Source organism: Heloderma suspectum, chromosome 3, assembly GCF_057233095.1.
Source record: "Heloderma suspectum isolate Gila_16-S chromosome 3, 16-S_ref, whole genome shotgun sequence".
Taxonomy (NCBI): domain Eukaryota; kingdom Metazoa; phylum Chordata; class Lepidosauria; order Squamata; family Helodermatidae; genus Heloderma; species Heloderma suspectum.
The window spans coordinates 37,018,988-37,045,820 of NC_139460.1; the positions used below are offsets into that span (position 1 = coordinate 37,018,988).

Consider the following 26,833-nt stretch of genomic DNA (forward strand, 5'->3'; position numbering starts at 1 on the left):
ATGTCAGTGCTGTGTCATCCAGAATTTGTGGCATATTCACAAAAACAGTTGTTGCTGATAACGCAAACATCTTGACACTAGGTAAAGCCAATTAACAATTCATCAAGAGGTTCAATTCTATCTCCAGAGGCTTGATTTAGGATCAAGTTGTTGTTGTTGTTTAATCTCACTACAGATTAAACAGATTTAATCTCACTACAGAATATGCCTATCACCTGTTCAGGTAGGCATCCAGTCAGCAATTCATTACCTCTTAACATCACTCCTGGCCCATTCACAAGACCATATCACTTTACTTCTTGTGATCCAAGTGGTCTGTATCGGCCAGATTTCTAAGACTGGGACAATTTGACTGTACCGGTTTCCACTTTCAAAACAGCAAAACTTTCCTTTTTTTTTTTGCTGCAAAACCTACAGAGCAGACATCCAACATGGATTCATTAACTGTCGTTAGACAACAGAAGCCTTTCTTCCCTCCCGTTTCCTGCCCAGATGTTGTTGCCTGACAGCCTGAGTAGCCTGCAAATGCTCTGAAGGAATTTCCTAATTCCTGTCAGCCTGCCCCATAGGGTGTGAGGCATCGCTATATCTTTCCTCATTCTACTTAATCGCTCAACACTTGAGAGCGCTTAGTTCAAATTTCCCTTCCTTTGCTTGAGATGCAGACATTTCCATTTTTCTGACTGGCTGTTACAAGCCTGACGTTGCCTGGGGTGTCACATATGGGGTTGGTCCCATCCCCCAGTGTGTTCAGCCACCCCTTTGCCCTCTCAGACCACTTTTCTGTATTAAAGATGGGACCTAGGAAATCCATGGGAGCTTTTTCCAGATGGAACCGGCCATCCGTGTTTCCTGATTTCTCCCGGCTTCTTTGTTCTGGTCCTAACATGCTTGGGAACAATGGGGCTAAATCTAACATCCCTGCAGCCCCCACATGCTCCCTCCATTTGCTCTGGAGGAACCCCAAATCCCTGAAGCAGATTTGGGATGTGCATGGGGGGGGAGCTGCAGCGGGGAAGGAAATGATATCCATCCGCCATTGATACGCATTCTGCTGGCTGAAGGACACCATTGGATACAACCCAATGGATGTCAGCCATCTGCCCCCTCCCCACAACCATTTAAACCCCTTGAAATGGCTTGGCGGGGGGTGCGGAGGAAAGGACTTGGAACAACATAAGTTTTAGGGACCCTACATGGTATCCCACTCTTCCCACCAGACAGTGCATTTGTGTAAGCAATCTTGTACTTTTCATTTTTGTGCTGTTTAGATAGATCTTAGACCGTTTTCTTTTCTTGCATATAACATGTGATCTCTGGTTTCCTTTCACATATATTCACTTCCCTTTCAACCTATAGTGCAAATGCCTTTTAGCTTTGAAGCCTGGATATGATACCACTTTGCTGTGCTTACATGACTGACACGCAAATAATTTGGGGGCTTCTATAAGAGAATTGACGCATCGCTGACTGTTGGCTTGGGAACAGTCAGGGTGGTAATAAGCAAAAGAGTGCTGCAGTTTGGTGAGGGGTGTTTTTTTTTAATTATTTGAGGAAATTTGCAGGGTGTAAGGTGAGGAGGTTGAGAAAAACTTCTGCTGACCCCATGATTCCATGGCACCCACCCAATAGGTGCAACCTTCCTCAACCTGGTGCCCTCCAAATGTTTTGGACTACAACTTCTATCAGCCCCAAACATGGCCAGTGGTCAGGGATGATTAGGGTTGTAGTCCAAAACATCTGAAGGCTATTAGGCTGGGTGGGCGCAACATAACCAGTGGAGGCACATGGGCAATGGAGGATACTGCCCCATATTTTAAGAAAAACATTGATAAACTGAAGCATGTTTGTTTGTTTGTTTGTTTATTACATTTCTGAACCATCCAACATTGTTCACAACAATGTTCAGGAAATGTTCAGGTTCGTGGTCTGGAAACCAAGTCCAATGAGGAAGGGTTGAAAGAGGTGATCATGTTTCGCCTGGAAAAGGGAAGATTAAGGGGAGACATGATAGTGGACTTCACATATCTGAAAGGCTGACTTGCCAAAGATGGAGCAGACACGTTCTCTGTCGTTCCAGAGGGCAGGACTAGAACCAATTGGTGGAAGTTGCAGGGAAGGAGATTTGGGCTAGGAGAAACTTCCTAACCACGGGAGCTGTTTGGCAGCAGAATAAACTGCCTCAGGAGGCAGTGGGCTCTCCTTCGCTGGAGATATTGAAGCAGAGTCTGAACAGCCATCTGTCAGGGATGCTGTAGCTGCATCTTGGGAACACAGGAAGCTGCCTTATACTGAGTCTGACGATTGGTCCATCTAGCCTGGTATTGCTGATACTACTGGCTGCGGCTCTCCAGGGTTTCAGGTAGTTTTTTCTAGCTTTCCCTGGAGATGCCAGGGGTTGAGCCTGGTACCTTCTGTGTGCAAAGCAGGTGTTCTGCTACTAAGCTATGCTCCCCACCCCGGCCTGCCTAGCTTTTGGTTTATTGCAACATTGCAACATTTGTTTTTAATACTTTTCCTTAAAAAAAACATTGATCCTCTTTCTGTATAGCTCTGTGTGTTCACATTTAAGACACCATGTGTCTAGCCATTAACCTTACTAGTTTATAGGGCAGGGGTGGAGAATCTGTGGCCCCCCAATGGCTCTCCAGGGTTTCAGGTAGGGGTTTTTCTAGCCCTACCTGGAGATGCCAGGGACTGAACCTGGGACCTTCTACATGCAAAGCGGGGGCTCTACCGCTGAGCTATGCCCCAATTGACCCCCATGAGGCCTGCCTAGTTTTGGCTTGGTTCATTGTAACATTGTGAATTTTACTTTTAATACTTTCCCTTAAAAAAACCAAAAAAACATTGACCCTCTTTCTGTATAACTCTGTGTGTGTGTGTGTGTGTGTGTGCGCGCGCGCGTTCACATTTAAGACACGGTGGGCTTCTCTACACAGAGGCTTTTTATCTGCAACTTTAGTGAGGCTTTTGCTTCCGGATTCTTTGCAGGACAAAGATCAGACTTTTCCATGCACTTCCCCTTTTTTTTCACTAGGAGTTTCTTTACCTGCAAGTTCATAGAGTAGTAGAATTGTAGGGTTGGAAGGGGCCTATAAGACCAAAGAAGTTCTATATGTTTCATTATACATCCAGTAGATGGCACTGTGGTATGTTGTTGTTGTTGTTGTTCAGTCGTTCAGTCGTGTCCGACTCTTCGTGACCCCATGGACCATAGCACGCCAGGCCTTCCTGTCCTGCGCTCTCTCCCGGAGCGTGCTCAAGTCCATATTCATTGCATCAGTGATCCTATCTAGCCATCTCATCCTCTGCCATCCCCTTCTCCTTTTGCCTTCAGTCTTTCCCAGCATCAGGGTCTTTTCCAGAGAGTTTTCTCTTTGCATTAGGTGGCCAAAATATTTGAGCTTCACCTTCAGTATCTGTCCTTCCAATGAGCAGTCATGGTTGATTTCCTTTAGGATGGACTGATTTGACCTCCTTGCAGTCCAGGGGACTTGTAAGAGTCTTCTCCAGCACCACAGTTCGAAAGCATCAATTCTTTGGAGCTCAGCCTTCCTTATAGTCCAGCTCTCACAGCCATACGTTACTACTGGGAACCATAGCTTTGATTAGATGGACCTTTGTCGGCAAGGTGATGTCTCTGCTTCTTACTATGCTGTCTAGGTTTGCCATAGCTTTCCTCCCAAGGAGCAAGCGTCTTTTAATTTCATGGCTACAGTCACTGTCTGCGGTGATCTTGGAGCCCAAGAAAATAAAATCTGTCACTGCTTCCATTTCCTCCCCTTCCATATGCCAGGAAGTGATGGGGCCAGATGCCATGATCTTCGTTTTGTTAATGTTGAGTTTCAAACCAGCTTTTGCACTCTCCTCTTTCACCCTCAACAAGAGGCTCTTGAGATCCTCTTCGCTTTCCGCCATTAGGGTGGTATCATCTGCGTATCTGAGGTTGTTGATAATTCTCCCGGCAATCTTAATTCCGACCTGTGATTCATCCAACCTGGTGTTTCTCATGATGTACTCTGCATATAAGTTAAATAAGCTGGGCAACAATATGCAGCCTTGTCGTACTCCTTTCCCAATTTGGAACCAGTCGGTTGTTCCATGTCTGGTTCTTACTGTTGCTTCTTGACCCTCGTACAGGTTTCTCAGGAGACAGGTAAGGTGGTCTGGTACCCCCATCTCTTTCAGAATTTGCCACAGTTTGTTGTGATCCACACAATCAAAGGCTTTAGCGTAGTCAATGAAGCAGAAATAGACGTTTTTCTGGAATTCTCTTGCTTTCTCCATGATCCAGCGAAAGTTGGCAATTTGATCTCTAGTTCCTCTGCCTCTTTGAAACCCAGCTTGTACTTCCGGTAGTTCTCGGTTCACATACTGTTGAAGCCTAGCTTGTAGGATTTTGAGCATCACCTTGCTGGCATGTGAAATGAGCGCAATTGTACGGTAGTTTGAACACACTTTGGCATTGCCCTTCTTTGGAATTGGAATGTAAACTGACCTTTTCCAGTTTTGTGGCCACTGTTGAGTGTTCCAAATTTGTTGGCATACTGAGTGCAGCACTTTAAGAGCATCATCTTTTAGGATTTTAAATAGCTCAGCTGGAATACTGTCATCTCCGCTAGCTTTGTTATTAGTAATGCTTCCTAACGCCCACTTGACTTCACTCTCTAGGATGTCCGGCTCAAGTTCAGTGACCGCACTATCATGGCCATCAGGGACATTAAGATCTTTCCTGTATAGTTTTTCTGTGTATTCTTTCCACCTCTTCTTAATCTCATCTGCTTCTGTTAGGTCCCTGCCTTCTTTGTCCTTTATCATGCCCGTCTTTGCACAAAACGTTCCCTTGAGATCCCCGATTTTCTTGAAGAGATCTCTAGTCTTTCCCATTCTGTTGTTTTCTTCGATTTCTTTGCATTGTTCATTTAAGAAGGCCTTCTTGTCTCTCCTTGCTATTCTCTGGAAATCTGCATTCCGTTGGATATATCTTCCCCTTTCTCCCTTGCTTTTTGCTTCCCTTCTTTCCTCAGCTACTTGTAAAGCCTCATCAGACAGCCACTTGGCTTTCTTGCATTTCATTTTCTTTGGGATGGATTGAGTTGCTGCCTCCTGAACAATGTTACGGACCTCCGTCCATAGTTCCTCAGGCACTCTGTCTATCAGGTCTAATCCCTTAAATCTATTCCTCACCTCCACTGTATATTCATAAGGGATATGATTTAGGTCATACCTGAACGGTTTAGTGGTTTTCCCTACATTCTTCAATTTAAGCTGAAATTTTGCAACAAGAAGCTCATGATCTGAGCCACAGTCACTGTGGTATAGCTTCTGTTAAAGTGCAACATCCTCTTTTCACAGAGACATTCAACTTAGATAGTTCATTATCCCTGTTCTTAAAAAAAAAGGGGGTGGGATAAAAGTCAGAAAAGTTGGGAAAGGCCCTGAAAGCTGATGCTGTCATGTAAAGGACCTGCAAACTTCCGTGAGTAACCAATCTTGATCATCCTGATGTGTCTAGCCATTAACCTTATTAGTTTATAGGGCAGGAGTGGAGAACCTGTGCCCCTCCAATGGCTCTCAGGGATTTCAGGTAAGAGTTTTTCTAGCCCTACCTGGAGATGTCAGGGACTGAACCTGGAACCTTCAGCATGCAAAGCAGGTGCTCTATCGCTAATCTACAGTTTCTCTCCTTGCACTGCAGAGCCTGCACAGAGCAAGGGGTTGTTCTAAATTATCTCCAAGGTTTCTTCCAACTATAGATTCTATGAAATACAAGGTGGGAAAGGGAGCAGCAGAAACAACAGAAAAATTCTAAATCTGGAAGATATTAGGTACCATTGAACACTCTGCATCAAAATACCAGCACCAAAATATCCCCCCAGTGCAACTCCTGTGACACTCATAAAATACCTCCAAAGCAAAATACATTTTCAGTTTCTGTGACTGGGTCCCAACTATACATGTGACTTCTGTAAAGACCCCTTCCATGCCTCTTACTCTGACACTCTCTTCAAATGTCATCTCAGCTTAAGACATAACAACATCAAGGGTGACCACAACGGAAAAGGGTTAGGCAGAATTAGTTTGGAACAAGATTTCCCAGGCTCTCTTCTTGCTGCTCAGCCTTGCAACTCAGCATCATTCTTGGCAAAGGAAAGAGGGACGATTAATGTCTTCCTTGTGGGTTCCTTGGCTAGCCCAAAGGTCTGTGATGCCTATTTTTAAGTGAGTCTTCTACAAACGATTGTTCACATTCTGGATTTCTTTCCACAGTTTCATTCCTGACATTTAGTCACTAGATCTCCAAGGCAGGATCTGCACAGTGATAACTGGATTCCTACTTGTTGCCAAGTATTTCAATTAAACCCCATTTCTTTTCCCCACTAAAGAGTGGGAAACTAATAACACTTGAATAATAATTTATTAAACAAGATAGCAACCAACATTAATTCCTGTCACATGAACAAATGAAGCTTCTTATTCTTTCTTTCAAGTATTTTTTTTATCCTGCTCCTTAGCCAAAAACACTCCCGGAGCAGCTTACATGCAATCAGTAAAATAAGACAGTTCCTGACTACAGGCTTACAATCTAAAAAGACACAGCACACAAAGAAAAAGGGATGGGATGGGAAGAGGAAAAAATTAAAGTCTTTCAGCAGGGCTGGCAGAATGGCCCTGCTTCTCCCTTTCATCCTTCAGTACAGCCTGCTGGAATGGCTGCTGGTGGTGACAAGTGAGGGAGGAGGAGCCTTCATAGTGATCCTTCAGTAGGGCTGATGGAATGGCCCCGCTTCCCGGCTCATCTCCCTCTGTACTCTGAGTCTAGCTGATTCTGAGCTAGACTATTGCTCCATCTAGGCCCCCGCAGCCCAGCCACCCCCCACGCCCCCTTCCAAGAGGTGCAGGTGACGGATACAGTAGCAAACACAGCTGGTGTGTTGATCTGGGCTCCTGATTCTATCAGGGCCCAGACAAAATAGATTCTTTTAGATTACCAAGATGAAACAAAGCCACTTGTGCAAAAGGACGACAGTTAATTGATGGAAAATAGATGCGGAACAAATATCCAAAGAAAGCTCACACCTCTAATCAGCCAATGAAGCTGTCACAGCTGATATGTCTATCTGAGTCCCCAAGATAGACTAGAAGTCATTCTCCTAGGACCAGCAAGAGTTTTCCAGGCTGGTAGAATGCATGTTGCCCCTTGCAGTGAGACTGAAGGGCAAAGCCTGTGGGTTGGATTTTATAAGCGTGCATGCTAGATGTCTCTCCCGTAGCTCATGAGCGGACAGGTAATGCCCCTTCCCCTTCTCCGAAGAAGCAAGGGAGCTCTTTTTTGCTTCTCATGGAGGAAAAGAACAACGCCCTTATCTCTTGTCACTTCATGAGATCATATGGCTGGCCACAACAGCTTCAAGGTGAAAGCTGTAATTTACTAGCCTGTGTGAGAGGCCCACTCTCCTTATTAACTATGAAGCTGCCAGTTGGGTGAAACTACACAGGTCTCTAAGTGGCTACCAACAGCACATAGGAATGCTGTGAAGTCCACCTTATTGCTCACCAACAAATTCGCTACACCCAGCACCATACCTTAGCCAGTATGGTCATCCTGGGGCCCACCAAGGCAGATGCTGGTTGCTGAGGCATCCTTTCTTCTTCTTTCCACAACCATTTTATAACTGGGGGTGGCCGGCTAGGCATGAAGCTGGTTACAGATGGTCATTTTATTATTTTTACTGTAAAATATATTTGTTCTCCTTTTCTACGACAAAATGGCGCTTATTCCTAAGTAAATGTGTTTACCACCAGGGCAGCAGAAGCAAACCCTATTTTATTCCAGCAGTCATGATGATGCTATGATTTTAGGGAGTTTTAAAATGCAAAACTGCACATGCTCGGTGTATTTCCTTAAAAAAAAAATACATCAGAATGGGCAAATACATGTTTGTGGTTTGCTCCAACGTATCAGGAATGTAGAAGTGGTTATACAGCATGGTGGTGGGAGAAGAGAAATGTTAGTTGTGTGCTTCACAGCTGAAGCAATGCACCTGGTCGGACCATTAAAACCAGTGTCTAAGGTTACCTAGCTACAGTAATGGTTCCAAGCCTATCTACTCAGTAGCTCTCTGAAATCTGAGGGAGTTGTTTTGCTATTTGGGATCCATTTATGAGGAGAAAGGGTAGAAATGCCAGGATTCTTCTGCTTTGCCAGTATGTGAAAAGGCATGAGCCTGGCCCAAAGCTATTTGCCAAAGATGCAGAAAGCATTATTCAGGATAGAATAGTTGAAGAGCAAGCCTTGCGAAGGAAAAGCTAGAATGGCTTCAGCAAAGAGAAGTCTTGCTTCACCTTGCAGCATTTAGAATAAGTTGAGACTGTTAGCAGATGGTGATCTGACAAACTGGATACTAAAAAAATCTTCTGCAAAAGTCTTGGGAAAGGAGGAGAGGTCCCCATATGGGTCAGTAACTGATTAAAAAACAGGGTGCAGGAGGCATGAAAATATGGACAGCCTTCACACCAATTCCAAGTACGCAATGGCATCCCCAAAGGTCTGTATTAGGACCAGCACCATTTAACTTATTCATGAATGATCTACAGTCAGGGGTGAGCAGTAAGGTAAGCAAGTATGCAAGGCCTTTCCAGGCTCATGTTCAATAAGGCCTCTGCACAGATGAGCGCTGACAGTGGAATCATATGAACATTTTCTCACAGATGGAAATATTTCTTTACTCTTGTATTTGCATTTTTTTTCATACTCAGTTCTCTTTCAGTTAATAAACTGAGAAGTGAGAAGTGTTACACAGTTCTTTCCTTTTCTGTATTTGAAATCAGGACCACAATCTATATTTGAGATATTTGTCCTTGGCAAGACAAGGCACTATTATGTGACTAGAATCACCCAGGAAAACACACAGATAGCTGCAAATACTGGGTTTTTTTAAATATATGTATAGCTTAAACAAAAATATCCCACCTTTCCTCCAAGGAGCTCAAGTCAATGTACGCTCCCCCCCCCCCTGCAATTTTATCCTCACAACAACCCTGTGAAGTACATTGGACTGAGAGATAGAAGCTTCCCCAAATCCACCCAGTGATTGTCATGGCTGAGAGGGGATTTGAACCTGGATCTCCTCAGTCCTGGGTTCAACACAGTAACAACCACACCACACTGGCTCTTGTTCACCGTCCTGAGTATTGAGCATTGGTAAAGGAAAGTGTAAGATATAAAACAAGTAACTAAATAAAACATTGGATGCAGATTCATATCTGCATCAAGAGAATGATGAGAAGGCTCAGTAAGTTACACGCATCCATCCTGGGAAAGGGTGCTGGGCATCACATGCCCATGAATGTACAGCCGTGTAATCTTATTGTTCCACCAATGTGGATTGCTTTGTTTACCCAAACACAGCAGCATGCTATGCAATGGACTACACATGTGAAAGAGATATCTATTGATCTGTCATTGTGCCTCCTCTCCCAAGAAGGAACTGGGAGAGTGCAAATAAATTTCTTCCCAAGCACCCAGAATAGCCTTTGATCCATGCTCCCACTTTCTCAGATGTGTGATTGCTCACAACACAGAGCAGTGCCTGTGGGTGTAATGGCACCCATCTTCTGAAATTCTCTGCCTCTGGAGATCGATATCCAGCACTTCTTTGCTTTCTTCCTGTTGCCTGGTGAAAGTTGCTATATGCAAGAGCTATGCAAGAGCTTTTTGTGGCTATTAAATTATTCATCTTGTTATTGTCTGCTCAGTTGTACAGTTGTAGCTGTATTTGGGTGGCTTATTTTTTAAAAATTACATGTTTAAATCTTTGTGAGAACATAAGAACAGCCTTGCTGGATCAGACCAAAGGCTTATCTCGTCCAGCACCCCATTTTCCAGTGGCCAACCAGATGCCAATGGGAACCCTACAAGCATGGCATGGCAGGGGGGAGCATGCACCTGTTGTTGTTCCCCAGCAAGTGGTATTCAGAGGCATGTTGCCTCTGATCCGGGAGGCTGTGTATTGCCATCATGACTAGAAGCCATTGATAACCTTATCTTGCATGAATATGCCTAATCCCCGCTGAAGCCATTCAAATTGATAGTCATCACCACATCACGTGCTAGCGAATTCCATAGCCACACTATGTCCGTTTGAAGAAGTACTTGCTCTTGTCTGTCCTGAATCTCTGACCATTCAGTTTCATGGGATGATCCCTGGTTCTCATATTGTGAGAGAGGGAGAAAAACTTTTCTTTCTCCACACCATGCATAATTTTATAAACTTCTATCATGTCCCCCCCCCGCCCCACTCACCTTTGTTCAAAACTAAATTTTCTAAAAGTTTTCTAAATTTTGTAACCTTTCCTCATAGAGGAGCTGCTTCAGCACCCTGATAATTTTGGTTGTCCTTTTCTAGTTCTACTAAGTATGGCAACTAGAATTGTTCCCAGTATTCCAAGTGTGGATGCACCATAGATTTGTATAAAGGCATTGTAACCTTGGCAGTTCTATTTCAATCCCTTTCCTAACAATATCTAACGTGGAAGGGACTAGCAACTTTATAAAATAAATTAAAATGTGGAACTGCACTTCCATATCCCCTCAGTCCTCTCTCTACCTTAGAATGATGGTTAGACTATGGGCACTAGCTGAAAGAGCTCAACTGCATCCTCCACTTCGTCCATCCATTTCTGATACAAAAATAGCACCTAGTTCTATCAGTAGAAACGAAAGATTTTCTTTAAGGAAATAAAAAGAGCAGACAGTTTCCTTCCTGCTTGAATCACAAAACTGTTTTTCAAATCTGTCAAACATAGGGACAATCCACTGGTATAATCTCACTGGAGCTATTGGGTTTAGTCCTGTGTGTGGAGTTCAAGCACTGGCTGCATAGTCATATAGATAAAATATTCGTGTAGCACATGTTTATATGACCTGGTTGGCTCCCATATGTCAGTCTTCTCCAGCCTGGTACTCTCCAGATAACCATGCTGGCTGGGAATCATGGAAGGGGTGTACAAACCTCACTTACCAGTCCGCTCCAGGGTCCGCTGGTAGGGGGGGAGGCGATCCGTCCCTCCCCCCGGAATCCTCCCCAGCCGGTTCCACTCCGCGGCGAGTCCACAGAGCCGCCGTCTGGGGCCGTCCGCAGCCGGACTTCCGTCCGCTGCTGGGCTTTGGCCACAAATGGCGTCCAGCGTAGGGGACGCCATTTGCGTCCCTGTCCTTTGCCGCAAATGGTGTCCACTATGCCATTTGTGTCCCTGCTCTTTGCCGTGATAGGCTACGTAAATATTTATGTATCCAATCATGGCAAAGGGCAGGGACGCAAATGGCGTCCGCTACGCCAGATGCCATTTGCGTCCGCAGATGACTGCGGAACGAGGAGGATGGACCCAGACCGGCCGGTGCCAGGTAGCGTTCATCCTGACCTTAGTTTGCGGGGTGGCAGGGGGGAGCAGTCCATTCCGCCTGCAGAGGACTCATTGGAGTCCGTGGCGGATTTCTCCGCCATCCCTACATGGAAGTTGCCATCCAACACATCTGGAGAGCATCAGGTTGGGGAAGGCTGCCATATATAGCGTTACATACTCCCCACTTCCCCGAGTAGCGAAAACGTCTAGGGGCAATGCCACTAGGTTTTATTTATTTATTTTAAATTAATTTAGGGCATCTTTAAGGGAATACCCTCTCAAGGCAGGTTCTGTCTTTGGATAAGAGGGCATCCAGAGGTTCCTTGGGATAAGAACACCGCAATCCTACCACATAGCTGCTTTATTTACAAATATACAGCCAGAACATAATGGAAGGCAAAGAGCTTTTCGAGGCTGTTAATTGACTGTTAATCCGCTGAATCTACTTTCGGTTTTGTCACAGATCTGAGCACTACAGCAGGAGAGTTTCCTTTCCCCCTTTTCTGCTACATAACCTTTAGGTGGCACTATGGTATCACAGCATAGTACAAATACACAAGAGGAACTTGCGCTTTCTTTCTCTTTTATGATTATATGCTGCATTTTTGCTACTCGAAAAAAACCCGTTGAAAGTGTTGGTTAAATACAGAAGCGAAACTGGAGGGTCACAATGTCATCTAAAGAACCCGTAAATAACTGTGAGTAGGGAATGACATGCACACAAATCACCAGTTCTGCTACCCTGCATCAGATGCAGAGAGAGAGAGGCGGGGTGGGGAATTAAGGTCTTCTGAAACTCCCCTCTGGACTCACTAACTGGATTCAGGGCAAATACATTTTGCTGCCTGAGGCAGAGTAGCAAATGGTCCCCCTCCCCAAGTTAAATAGCAATCAATGCCAGCCAAGTTATTTTGGCACCTAAGGCAGAAAATCCCACAAGTACCTCTCCTCTACCTGCCAGTAAAAATAGAATAAAAAGTGAAATATCAATTTGCTGCCTTTTCTTGACAGTGACACCCAAATCAGCTCGGCTTGAGGCAGTCACCTCCTTCTGCCTAATGGTAGGGTCTTCCCAGCATAGAAATGTGGCCATATAGCACAATTGGAGGGATATTTACTTGGAAGTCCCACTATGTTCAATGGAGCTTTCTCCCAGGTAAAGGGTGGAAAGGACTGCAGCCATAATCATTTAAGTTTTGATTTTGACTTGGGGTTCTATGATTTTAATATTGCTACCTATGCCAAGCCCTTGGGATGGGGTAGGCAATATAAAATAAATACATGTGCCATCTGCAAATGTAATATGAGAAGTGAGATAGGGAGTGTAATAAAATTATTTAAAAACGAAATGCGTACTCTGCTCGCTGTACTTTCCCCACTCAGTTTTATAGATGTAGGCACGCAACAAAACAAAACAAAACCCAACAACGCCCCAAACAATGTAAAATTAATTTAAGTGTTGTCTGCGGAGTTCATCACACAGGGACAGAAATCTGCCTCAATACCGGGGCTGTCTCCATCTGGTTTCATTGTGGGATTTGATCAGGCTCCTTTACACAGTCGTTTCTGTCATGTTATATTCACTATGGGAGAGGTACATGGGCAGGCCATGGCACTCCTGTCGCACAGGCTGAAAAAATACTGCATTTTTTTCATTTGGGGATAACACGGGATAGGCAGGGGGAAATGGCGGGGAACTCACTGGAGGATTCCAACGTTGTATAATGGACCCGCAGAGTTCTGTGAGTGGCCAATCATGCATGTGCAATAAATTGCAGGTGCCGAGATGGCTCATATAAACAATCTTTCACTTTACTGTAATGCCATAAAAAGTGATTAGCAGAAAATATACATGTTTACTCACAGTTATATTCAATGAGTCTTCCTCCCAAGTAAGTGTGCATAAGGCTGAATTTTATGCATGCTTGAATACAGTGGGACTTACTCCCAAGTAAACCGGAGCAGGAGATTGGGTGTATGAGCTGCAATTCTAAAGAGTAAATCCCACTGAATTCATTGGGAGTTACTTCTGAGTAAATAGACTTCAGTCCACTGACTTAAATGGAACTGCTTCAGTTGAAGGAGGTTATGTTTTTTGAGACTTGGCCTTGGACTTTTGCAGCTGATAAAGTAGCATGGCCATGAACTCCTCCAGCAAAACTAGGGTGCATCACTCACTTACTGCGCGGGAAGAACCCTGGACAGAGGAGGAGGAGGAGGAGGAGGGGGGCATCGGTGGTGGGAGATTCAGACCAGGAGGTTTGCTGGGTGCCCAGCCCTGTGTGCCTCTCACCAATTGCTCTTTGTTTGTTTGTTTGTTTTTATTGACATTTTCCAAGTAACAATGAACAGCAACAAATCCAAACACACCACATGTGAGCCAATTTCTTTATGGTCTTTTTGGTCAATCAGATCTCTATTTTGTACAAGCAAGATTATCTGAGAAAACTATCACTCATCATCCTAATAGATCACACCACAGAGTTCCGTGTGTCTTAGGAGGTTGTTGCGTATTCTTCTCAATATTAGCGAATTCAATAAATGGATACCATATCCCATAAGAAGTGTCGCTTTCTACTTGGTCTCTTTACCTGAAGATGTTTAGTGAGTTTCTCCATCAGTGCAAGGTGCCAGATTTTCTGTTTTCATATGATAAGAGAAAGTTCATTTGCTGATTTCCCATTAGCCGATTCCACTCGCTGCTGCTGCCGCTGCATCCCCCTGCCCTACACCTTGCCACTGCTGGGAGGCAGAGTGAGGGAGAACAACAAGGCTAGCAGAGCAGAGGGCGCCTTCCTCCTCCTCCCGCCTCCCCTGCCAGCAACGGTGTTCGAGTTGGCTGGGCAGCACAGAAGCTGGCCTTCTTTCTCTTGGATGGAAGCGGCTGCTGTGCAGCTTCTCTCCATGAGCGGGGTGGGGGTAGGGGAGCCAGCTGCTGTGTCTGCCCAAATGCGGAAGGATGGAAGATAGGTGCATCAGTGATAGGCAAACTGGCAGATGGGTGGCAGGCAGGCAGCGGGGAACATACATGCTCTTCACTGCTACAGGAGCACCCCACAATCCTCCTCCTGGGTTTGTGGGTTTGCCTCATGGTAGGTTGCAAGCAGCTGCAGCAGGCAGATGGGCAGGTGATGGGCAGAGAGAGGCCCCAACCTGACACAAACTGAAAGGGAAGCAAGCAGCAGCGGTAATGCGCTGCACAGCACTGCACCAAGGCAAGGACAAGCAGCTGCTGTGGAAAGGAAGGAGGGCCTGGCCACGATCCGCCACCTTTCCACAATCCACTGCCTGAATTGTTTGCCTCACTGTGCCTAATGGAAAGGCCGGCTCTGACTTGGTTCCCCATATTGGCCTGGTTCACACATCACGCTGACCCATGGCATGGGTTGTTGAATTCTGGGTTGCTGTGATGTATGAACAAGGCTGCACTGACAAACCATGATTTGTTAACCACAAATAACCCAGAAGGAGAACTCATGGTTTGCTGTTGGGCTGTGAACTCTGGGTTGTTTAAACCATGTATTATTGTTATGTGCAAACCTAGAACTGTGGGTTGTTCGTGGATTATTTCACCAGCCTACAGAGGTGGCAGGAAAGAGCAATAAAAAAACTCCATCCGCTCTATATGTCAGTGCTACCAGGCTGCAAAGGCATTTGGAATATAGGGAGGTAGGAAGTGAAAGAGGAGATAAACAGACAACCCAGGGATTGAGAAAACTAACCACAGTTTGTTCAATCATCTGCCAGACAGAACCTGGGTAGCACAACAAACCATGGGTTAAATAAACCATGTTTTAGTATTATGTGCAAACACTGTGTGGGATTTTAATGTGGTTTATTGTATTTTGATATTTCCGTATACGTAGAGAAAGGTAGTATATAAATATTTTAAACTTTTAAAAATATGGCAACTAGTCACAATGGCAATATGCTACCTCCAGTATCAGAGACAGTATGTGTCTGTAATCCAGTGGTTGGGGAACACAAGTGGGAGGATACCATTGCACTCATGTGCTACTTGTGGGCTTCCCACAAGTAGCCGGTTGGCCAGTGTGTGGACAGAATGCTGGACTACATGGACCCTTGGTCTGATCCAGCATGGCTCTTATGTTCTCATGTACATCATGTAAAGCAGGGGTGGGCAACTTGTGGCCTTCCAGATGTTTTTTGGTCTACAACTCCCATTAGCCCTAGCCAGCATAGTCAATGGTGAGGGAAGGTGGGAATTGTAGGCCAGAGCATCTGGAGGGACACAAGTGGCCACCCCGATGTAAAGTATACCGTTAAACAGCTGAAAACCTGGGAGGAGGGGGGAAAGAGGGAAATCAGAGAATATTTGGTTTGTTCAGCCACTGTTGCTCAATACTAGTATAGTCCAAATCTCTTGATTAGGAGAGAGGGGAAAGACATGTTTCATGGGCACCCAATTAGATTGCAAGATTAGCAACATGAGCTATTATTGAAGCCAAGGGTTCACTAGGATTTTTTTTAAAGAGATGAATCAGAAACCCGGAGACAACAGCAAATAACTCTAAAATGTATTTACAGATATTGGACAAACCTCAAGTCAGATCTGACAGCTCACTCTGTATTGAAATCAAAGACACAAAAATGACAAATTTATCTCATCCTGGCCTCTAGCAGCCTAGAACAGGAAATGAAGCAAAGCCATGATTCTGATGAGACTAAATATACACCCTCTTTCTACCCTGACCCTATGCTTGTGGGGTTGCAACAAAGCTTATTTTCAGGTCAGTGTATAAACACATTCTGATCTAGCATTTCCCTTTGGTGTCCCTTTTTGACCTGGTGCATTTCCCTTGTTAAGGGTGTGTGTGTGTGTGTCTACTTCACACTGTCAACAAGCTACTTACCTGTTCCTCTAGGAAGAGCAAGATCTGTGAGGAAAGCAATTGGGGACTATGGAGCAGCTCAAAGAGGAACCATCGTTACTAGTCTCCTTTGCATGCAATCCTTTACCTTGTATGGTGACATAGGCTGAACTCTCCACTGTCCCTTTCAGGTTACTAGCCACACACTGGTAGTGCCCAGCATCGTCCTCTTGTGCTCTTTCAATCAACAGACTCTGGCTTCCTGGACCAAATATTATACCTGTGGAATGAGAAATATTTGAAATGAATAGGAACCGTACATAAACATGAAGGCTTGCTTCTCAAAGAGAAGCTGCTTCTGAAGGACGCCTGAGCGCCAAACCAGTAAAAAACAGCGTGATGTGCTCTGCAAGGGAAGTACGTTATAAATATTCTCTTGTGATACAGAGATTAGCTGTTTTCTAGTTTTTCGTTTAGTTAATAACAAAAGATGCTTCTTTAATGGGCAGTAATGACAGGACGTCTCTTGCTTGATGGCTTTTGATGGCTGGTGGCTACTAGATATGACATACTTACCCGCTTAGGTGAGGGCTGAAGAAAAGCAGTATTGGGAACAGGGCCTGCACCAGCTTCCAGTGGTGCCTCAGCATAGCTCTGCCAATGGGTCCCCTACTTACACACCACCACCACAGTGCTGCCACCGCTCCCTAGCCATCGTTCCCTCCCTCCCTTTTTTACGTGGTGGCAGTGGCTGCTGCTGCTCCTCTCTCCTCCTCCTAGCCTGGGTGGCCCCACTGGCAAAAGGAAGTGACACCGAAGCCAGCCAGGTGAGCCTGCTTGGCCCACGCCACACCATTTCAACACATTCTTACCTTACATTTTGAGTAGCAGGGCTCTGAACCAATCAGACGCTGCCTTTGGGAGGGGACGGCCAATGAGGGCACAGCAGCAGAGAAGGGGTAGACTTTTCGCTGCTTCTGTGCCCTCGTTGGCTGTCCCCTCCCAAAAGCACATCTGATTTGTTCAGGTCACAGCTACCCCAAATGCAAAGTACAAAAAGTTTGTTTTGAAATGGGGCAGCGCAGGCGTTGCAGGCTTATATGGCTGGTTGCTGAGGCACTTCCTCTTGTCACCAGGGCCAGAGAGGAGCAGCAGCTGCTGCCGCTGGAGCAGCGATGTGGCCCTGGCAGCAGCTGTGGCAAGGGCAGGGAGGGGCAAGGATGGCCCCTTTTGTGCCTTTGGGCCCTCAGCAATTGCCCTCCCATGCTGACTTCTAACGGCAGGCCTGACTGAGAACTGGGATGTAGCCAACAAAGGAGACAAGCCTGAGACTTTGCAACTGGGCTCCAAGTGTACATTATTTTCTTGGGAGCAAACTACTGTCCATTTTTGACTAGCACTCCCTGTCCAGGAGCATGTGCCTGCTTTCCCCTGCTCAACATATTTTGTAAACCATCAGATATTACAAAAATGGCATAAGGCTCTAGCACTCTCTTCACACGCAAACTGACCTTGTAGAGGCTACCCCTGGAACTTCTCACCGCCTGGGAAACAAGGGAGCAGGAAAGTCTACAAATGTAAATGTTTCGGCATACGGGGACTGTTTAAACCAGGGGTGTCAAACCTCCTTCAGCCCAAGGGCTGAATTCAATTTCAGAGAAGCTCTCAGGGGCCACATTCCAGTGGTGGGAGGACCCAAAGGCAACAGAAGGAGGGCCAAATACCAGAAATTCTGAAATATTTTAGCTTGAAGCTCCTAGTGCCAGTAACTAAGCCGTAGGAGAGGCATTTCAGCCTTTTAGAATGGGGGTGGGGGAATGTGCAAAAGCCAGGAAACCACCAAATGGTTGGAGGAAAGGGAGTGGAGCCAGGGAAAGGGGGCATGGGAATCTGGGGAACCCAAAGGACTAGATTGGGACCTCAGTTGGTTAGGATTTGGCCTGCAGGCCTCAGGTTTGACACTCCTGGTTTAAGCAGTGCTTGAGCTAGTAAATGGCTAAGAATGGGCAGGGGATTGGCAAAGTATGTGGTACTGATTGTCACTGAGGACAAGTGTAATGAGAAGACTCTTCCTGATGTTGCTGGTCTCTCCTCTTTTCCTATCTGACCATAATATCAATGCATTAGAGACGTGGCTGTCGTTTTAGAGAATGAAGATGTTTTACAAAGCAGTAGCAAACTACTCCCCATACTACAGGCCAGTATTGCCATTGCTTTCCATGAACACACGCATATAAAGCCCAGGGCAGATTGCTGATGTCCTGCGAATAAAAATGACATATTCCTGGCCTAAATCATGGTGCCCCCCCTCTATCACGTGTGGCACAGTTATGTTAGGATACTCTTAAAGCCTGATCTTCAATAGAAGTTTACGCTGCTGCTGCTGAAACATCCTAAACTTGACAAGTGGGATGCAGCCATCTAATTTTGTCCCCACTCATTAAGGAAGACTACCGAAATGCCATATTTGCTCCTTTCCACTGCTAATGGCCAATTCTATGCCCTTAAATCTTGGGACTGTATCACTCAGATGTCAGTGGGGATTGCATGTCTGAATGCTTCTTCATGTAAACAAACAAAAAACCGAAAAGCAAATCCTTCCCACTCACAGAAAACTAGCATCTGCGGGAAAAGGCTAGGCTAGAAGCTTGTTACTGATATGCTAATTCTACAAGACCAGTGAGTTTCTGACCAGAAGACGGGGGGGGGGGAGGCACCATTCAATTTTGCAGTCCTCACATTCTGTTTCTCAGTAAATTCATCCCAAATTCCTGACACAGTTTTGCAGGGGAACCAGGTTGCACTACTCTGCCTAAAAACACATACAACCCTCTTCCTTTAAGATAGCTGTGCCATGCAAAATTGAGAGGGGCACTGTGGCAGCAGCCATAATTACTGCTTGGGGGCAAGTACAAGAGTTATGGAGGTTGTTGTGTTTCTTTTACTGGGAGGTTCTTTGGGCATGTGCCTGCCAAGAACACATGAGGTCTAAACAGTCTTGCAGTACATTTAAGGCACTTCCCAATGGCAGTTCCTCCAGTAACTGGAGGAGGGCCAGCACAGGAAGTGCAGCAGGAAGTACCTCAACATTTGTTCTCTACACGCCACCCTGAAAAATTGTCTTTGAAGGGCGGGGTAAAAATTGGCTAAATAAAAATAAACCAGATGCTTTTTTTTTTAGCATGGGGATTTGGAGCAACATTGGTTAGTTTGGTGCTATTGCCACTGTGTTGAATTTCAAGCTGGCTCTGTCCCTCAGGCAAGTGAAGCAGCTGATTCAGGTGCCTTATTTTGAATTAGAATAATCCAAATTTTGATGCAATTAAAGGGCATCAAATGGTCAGTTATCCATTTGATCATACTTTTAACTTGGGTCCATGTAAGCTTCCAGACTGAGGGTTCCTAGTGCCACCAGTGCAGAGGCATCGTGCAGCTTTTCTGCCTTTCTTTATCAGGTTATCTGCGGTAAGAGAAGAGATGGAAGAAGCAGTGGGAAAACATGGGAGGTTTACGAGGAAGATAGCATCTGGACCCCCTCATAAAATTCCATGAATGAGGTAGGGTGATGGCACCATAAAGACTTCATCTGGAAGCACCTACATGAGAGTGCAATTTGGACATTCTACTTTTAGAATCTCCAGAAGGGTGTTTTTGAGTATCAGTGTGCCCGCGAACTCCTCTGTTGGTGCCCACCAGGCTCCCTGTGCCTCCTGATTTTTATTTTATTTTCGTAAGATTTTTAATTCTTTTTTTAAACTGGGAGGCTGGTATGCTGCAAAGCGAAGTGCTGCCCTCCGGTGCCATCTTTATTTGGCTTCAAAAGAGTGGCTTTGTGTCTTGGAGCTCAGCCCCCACCTCTACCTCGTACAAGGTAATGGACAAGGTACTTTTCTTTTAGCCTCACCAATTTGCCTTCTGGGAAATGAGTGCTTTGTGACCGACCATGCCTACCATGGCAGCCATGTTATGAATGGGCAAGCCCCACTACCACCATGGCAGCTATTTTGAGGCAACACCTACAACATAATATCAAAATGTTTGAGGACCCCTGTTTGACTTCCATCACCAAAATGTCTTAGTTGGCTCTGTTGTTGAAATGAACTCATGGTACCAGAACAGCAATGAGTGAACCTTCCCTCTGACTGGTAGTTACCTCTCACAAAGGCACTCAGCTCTAAGTATTGTTAAAATAAAGATATATCAATTACAGTGCTGGGACCACAGTACAGGGTATCTAGGAGTAAACGATGGCGAGTATTGCACTCACCTGGTTCTTGCTGTATCTGTTCGTTGTTTTTATACCAGGATATCTGAGGCTCTGGCACACCATGAACATGACACTCCAGACTAACAGAGTGACTGGTGTTGACAACCTGATCAGTGAGGTTCCGAAGCAGGTACGGTGCTTCCTGAGCTATAAAACACATTGACAGATCAGTTAGTACATTTCTATAGCCGTGACATTTTTTTAATTGCTTCTCCTAGGCTTTCTCAATTTGTCTTATACATGCTACAGTTTCCCAGTTATTTGATATAAAGAATGGTTGCCAGATTGGTCCAAGAGAATGAGAGATGCAAAACAAAGAAATTGATGTCTGCTGTTGCTGTCCATGTTGTTTCACTTGGCTTATAGAAAATAATCACTTAAATAGATCTTCCTTCTTTAGACAATATTGTCTATAGTCAATTAGTAATAATAATAGGGAGCACAAGAAAAATGATCCAAGAAAGCAAGAGTCAGTTGGTGCTTTTGTTCAAATTTAGAGGAAATGAGTTGGATCCAGTTTTAGTCATGCTTAGAGTAGGCCCATTTAAATCAATAGGACTTCAGTTAGGCATGTCAAACAAGTCACATTTATTTCAACGGGTCTTCTCCGAGTGTGACTAAATCTGGATCCAACCCAAAGTCTCTATAAAGAATGCAGGATTATATTCCCAGGGGGAAAATGTGCTGCAGTTATGGAAAAACTTGCTATCATCATTAAACCAAAGGGGTTGTTGTACTAAAGGTGAAACAGAGTACTATCTATTTGTATTGTGAATGCCGTTTGGATTATTATTGCTTACTGGGCAACTCATGTTTAGATCACATAAGCTCTCTAATATATAAAAGCAACCATCGTTTCAAAACTAGTGTACAATCAGCCTTTGGGCTTTTGTTTAGTTGAACATCAAATAGCTAACAAAAAGCAAACACCATGACATGGCAACAGTGCAATCTGAAGCCTTCACTCGATTGGAGAAGTTGTTTGATGCGTTTGGGGAATTCTGTAGCATATACACTTCTCAGATTACCTTTGCCATTTTTCCTCCCTTAAAGTCATACATCTGGACCAAATGTGTTTAATAAAAAGCTATCCAGCATGTTCAGGCATACAATTTGAACGTTTTAATTCTGTACAACATGAACCGAGTGTACAATCAAACTGATTGCAATGTTATATCTGCAGATCTGACAAGGCACTGTAATTTTTGCTTCTCTGAATTAACAGATCCCCCATACAAGTGGCCATCATGAGAGGTGTTTTAAATCAGCAGCCACTCAAAGTTTCAAATGCTCTCTTTACCTTACCCCCAATTCCCTTGATCATTCCTGGTTTTCTATCTTTGTAAGCAGTTTTGAACATGACTGTGACACACACAACCCATTTTCACTCAAATTTCCTATTCTGATTCACTGATGATGTAACTGAATCTGAGGCAGATAAGTTGTTGCACATATGACAGTGATTCCTGAAAAATTCCTTAAAGGACTGTAGATTCCTCTGAACTTCCAGTTCGGCTGCATTTAGTTTACTCTTCAGGTGCCCCTTCAAGAAAGGAGTGTTCACTGTGACAATAAAGAATGCTTACTGGTGGAATAAAATGCCCATCAGATTATTTTCATTTTGGCAATAATACACCCCACTGTGATGGGATCAAAGTCAGCATTTGCCGCACTGTTACGATGGCTATTTCCTCTTTTTTTAGGAGGGCCAGACTCCTATGAGAAGAACTGATGGGTCTTCCTGTCACTAATTATGGCAAACCAATCATTTGAGACAACCATTTTTGTAAGCTTCCTTGTGTCATTTTATATATGGCCTGTTAAAAACAAAAGAACACTAAAATATAAAAAGTTAGCAACATAGGAAGCTGCCTTATACTGAATCAGTCTATTGGCCCATCTAGCCCAGTACGGTCAACACTGACTGGCAGCGGCTCTGCAGGATTTCAGGCAGGGATCTTTCCTAGCCCTACCTGGAGATCCCTGCGATTGGACCTGATACCTTTTGTATGCCAAGCATGTGCTCTACCACTGAGCTGTGGTCCCTCCCAAGTTGCCTCTACAAATAGCTCCAGTTAGCAAACAAAATTATTCTCTTGCCAAATCTTGTGTCACCCATATTGTATCCAACTAGGTTATAAACTGCTTGGTGCAGCATAACTAGTAGCACGGGTTTTTTCCTCCCTCATATAGTAATCACTATGAAGTGTGGTTACAGGGCATGCCTTCAAAAATTATCAGGACAATCCTCTATGTTTTCTCCTTCACATCAACTTTTCATCAGCGGTTCATGGAAGCTCATATTTTGATGCCCATTTATTTTAATTGCTGTTTCTTCCAAATCAGTCACCTATGAAGTGATGGTATTTGAAAATATGTCTGCCTATTGAAGCTGATGAACTTGACCACATGTGTGAGTTTTGTGTTCAATAGGATTACTAAAGAGAACAGCACAGCTAAGTCACTTGAGACAAACAATGAAAGCATGAAAAAAAAACAGAGGTCACACAATCTGTATGTTATTTCTGATTAATTTTAATTGGTTTATAGCCATACACATTTTTCCATATTGAGAAACACTTTGTTATTTAAAAATGAGGTTGCATCACTCTTCACATAAGGCTGTTGCTGTAACTCGCTGATTTTGAAATGCTTGGTTATTCCTACTTCTGTGTTTTAAGAATTTAATAGGCAAGGATTTCCCCAAGCACTTCTGATTGGCTAAACCTTTTTTCATTTGCCTTAGGCAGAAATCTCTCCTTGATTTAAGTTGCAACCGTCTGGCCAATTCTGCATACAATCGACAGTGAACTTCTCCTATGTAACTGTCATGTACAAGGCGAAGTTTGTGGTAAATTGTATAATCTCTGACTACTGAAGGTCAGAAAGGGAACTACAGAGGGAGTAGAAATCCCTCTGCTACAGTGACAGTCTTGATCCTAGGCCTTCAGTATCAAGACAGAGAAGTAAATTAACCCTGAGACAGAAAAAAACCCCTCACTCTCATAAATATGACCAACAAAAAAGTTGAACATTTCTAGACTCCCTTTTTGCAGTTCTTTTAATTTAACATTTGTATTTTTTTTAATGAGGCAAGTTATATTATCATTCAATTACCAATCATGAGTCAGTAAAATATGCATCTGAACTTTTAACATGCAGTTAAAAAAGGAAATACAAGCTTAATTTACAATTATTATCCTCCACATCATATATGGGAATGACAAATCATCCAGAAAACAACAAAACTCATTCCATTTCCAGTGCATGTGCAGAAATCAATACTGGCAGGGGGGTCAATGCATCAGTCACAATGCTGCGAGGGTCCTCTAATCCTGTGGCCTTACATAATATGATATTCTTTTACACATTCCAACATGGACAACAATGCAGGAGCAATAATTTATACCAGCCTTCCCCAATGTGGTGCCCTCCACTTGTGGATGTGGATGATGGGAGTTGTAGTCCAACATGTCTGGAGGGCACCAGGTTGGGGAAGGCTGATTTATACCATTGCAGTTCACATCTGTCGTAGCTTTGGCCAACTTTGCTATCAAAAGGCCAGATTACCTTCCTCCTCCTTGGACTTGCTATAAAGTATTATTTAATTAATTCCACTGGTGAGTTTTATGTTCTAATAATCTCTGCATGAATTTGTAAATCAGGCTCTTATTCCAATTCATCCTGGGGAGCTGGCCCAGAAGGGGTGGATTGAATCCAGCCTTCATCAACTTCCTTCTCTTCTGCAAACTCCTAAGCTCTAGTTTTCAGGCTATGGCAAATTCATAAAGTCCTGCCCTTGCAGGCCACATCTCGCCATAAAATATTTTTTTCACATATAACCTCTATAGAAATGGGGCCTCTTTTCCTGTTTTCCTCCAAGAATACACAGTAACGTATACTTTGCTGTCACTGGAATGCCGTTACCAACAGTTGGATTGACTTTGTTGTAATCATATTAAAAACAGCCACAGAAAGTTCCTTTGCAAGCACATAAATTGTTTCTGGAAGCCGTCATGGGCAGTATTGAAAAAAGATCTACTGTATGCAAGGGGGCTATAGGTGAAATTCTGAGATCAGAACAATCATTCTTTTCTTTACCCTGACAACTTCCAGGTAGCTAATTGTTTTTGAAGCATTTTAGGCTCCACAAAACTGGCATGATGGGGGAAATGCTATTGTTTACCCTTTCACACTTGACAAAAGCAATTCCCACGTGAACGACAGGCTTGGCTTGGGGACACGGTCCTGCTACCTTCAAGGAGGAAATGGGTGGGTGAGTTCTCAGGCACAAGAAATTGTCATGTTGTCAACCCTCTGTTTTAAATTTTAATAGCAACACCACTTTTGTTCCCTATATTTGCTGTCGCTATTGTGATCCCCCACATGCTTGGCTAAAATTTCTATGTAATAATCAATCATAAATGAAACACCCCCTCCAAAATAGAATAAAAGATACGCATTGTAAAAAAATAAAGTTATCAGATCTATTAAAAATAGTAACTTCTTTCTTATACAGATTTTATAATAACACAGAAACACCTTGAAATAAAATCACAAAAGAGAATGACAAGACATGCTTAAAGTAATGATAAATTACTTTTAATTCTCCATCAGTAGTTTCCGACATTTTTAAATCCCCATGTTAAATCCCATTTAAATTTAAATGCATTAAACATTTTTCCTGTGATGACTGAAACCTCATCAATAGGGGTGGATGTGGGTGATTCTTCTTTATTAAGATAGTTACAACAACTTCACATTTCTCTACTATAGAATCAGGGAAGATTTTTCCCACTGATGTCAACACACTTTTAACAGTAGCACTGTAATTTATTTGAAAGGGAACCAGAGAAAGGGCCACTTGGAAAGATCCCTTAATTTATGTATTCAAAGAAAGAGGGTTCAACTCTGGTTTAAATATTCTAATTCATGCAAACAATACAAGAGGGCTATGCCTTATTTCAACATTTTTATTTCTTATTCTGCATCCTCAGAGCCTTCCCTGAGAAGAGTTGGATTAAAAAAAGATTAATATATTTAGTGTAGAAAAATGATTTCAAATAAATAAGCATAAGAACTTGCTCAGCAGGCAATATTTATAAATCCACAAAGAGCAGATTAAAGTAAAAAATACCATAGTCCAGTCAGTCTCTCAAACTGAGCTGTGCTTACTCTGCACTTTAAAGTTAACTTATAAAATGTCCAATGTTGACCGAAGCCAGCAGTTTTTCTATTTAAAAGAAATGTTTTCAGTTTATGCAGCTTTGACACTTGGGAGGAGGTGGAATATCAAAGCCGAAGAGAAGTTGGGTCCAAAGTTTTTCATTAGCACTTGGTGAGAGACTGCAAAGAACAATACAACATAACACACAAAATGCCATGCAGGGGGTGGGGAAGTCTTCCAAATCCCAACTCTTTGTCAAAGCAGGATAGATCTTTCTGAGCCAAATTGGAAGTCCAGGTTTGAGGGTTTGATGTTTGCTGAGGGGGGGGGGGTGTCATTTTTTACATTGCTACTCCTCCTATGTCCAAACCTCTCATATTTGGAAGTGTAGAGTAGTAATCAATCAAGATTATATGAGAGAACTTTCATTTTTTTTACTGAGTCCTTTAATGGTTTATATTGTGTTGTGTTGTACAGTCATTCCTTGCGCTCTTAAATTTGCGGATCCGTGAGAAAACAGCCTTTTTGTTACAGTGCTCACCTCTGACTGTAACGTCTTTCTTTTGAAGCTGTTCTTCTCCAGTGTATATGTTCCGTGCTCGGCAGGTATAGGTGCCTGAATGTTCAAGCGTAACATTCTTGATGGTGAGGCTGAGGTCAATGGAATACTCCTTAGTGGCTGCCTTTTTTATTCTTGTCTGGTTGTTGTTAACTGTCCTTGGCAATGACCAGGTGATGTCTTTGTATAGAAGCTTGTTGGCTAAGCAGGACAACACCAGACTTCCTCCTTCAACAGGTGTTTTCTTTAAGTTAATATGGAATCCATTGGGCACGTCTGTCAAAAAGCAAAACATAACTGTTTATTCATAGGAAAATGTGGAGGAATTCTCCTAATACCTTCTCCCACATGCTAGAGTACGCAGCTTTTTCTGAAGTTAAGTAGGTCTCAGTTTTATTAATAAGACCGACAGGGAACTCTATTTATGCTGCCTTGAGTGCAATCATGGAAGAAGTGTAGGATATAAAATAAATGTTATAGTACTGCAGTTTGGGTAAGTCAGTACAAAACAACATTAAGCAAATTTAACCAGGATTTCTAGGATCAAGGCCCCGTATGTAACCGGCCTGCAGATTTATAGGAACATAGGAAGCTGCCTT

At 43.7% G+C, this 26,833-nt stretch overlaps 1 protein-coding gene across 1 annotated transcript in view; it reads right to left on the reverse strand.

The window, feature by feature from the left end:
- The window catches only part of FLT1 (fms related receptor tyrosine kinase 1), a 202,649-nt gene that overhangs the window by 63,370 nt on the left and 112,446 nt on the right, over window positions 1–26,833 (reverse strand). The window contains exons 13-15 of the mRNA XM_084842930.1: window positions 26,217–26,510; window positions 20,509–20,655; window positions 16,390–16,521 (exon numbers count right to left, since the gene is read on the reverse strand). Coding sequence (XP_084699056.1) covers window positions 16,390–16,521; window positions 20,509–20,655; window positions 26,217–26,510 — 573 coding nt within the window. The remainder of the gene's footprint in view (window positions 1–16,389; window positions 16,522–20,508; window positions 20,656–26,216; window positions 26,511–26,833) is intronic.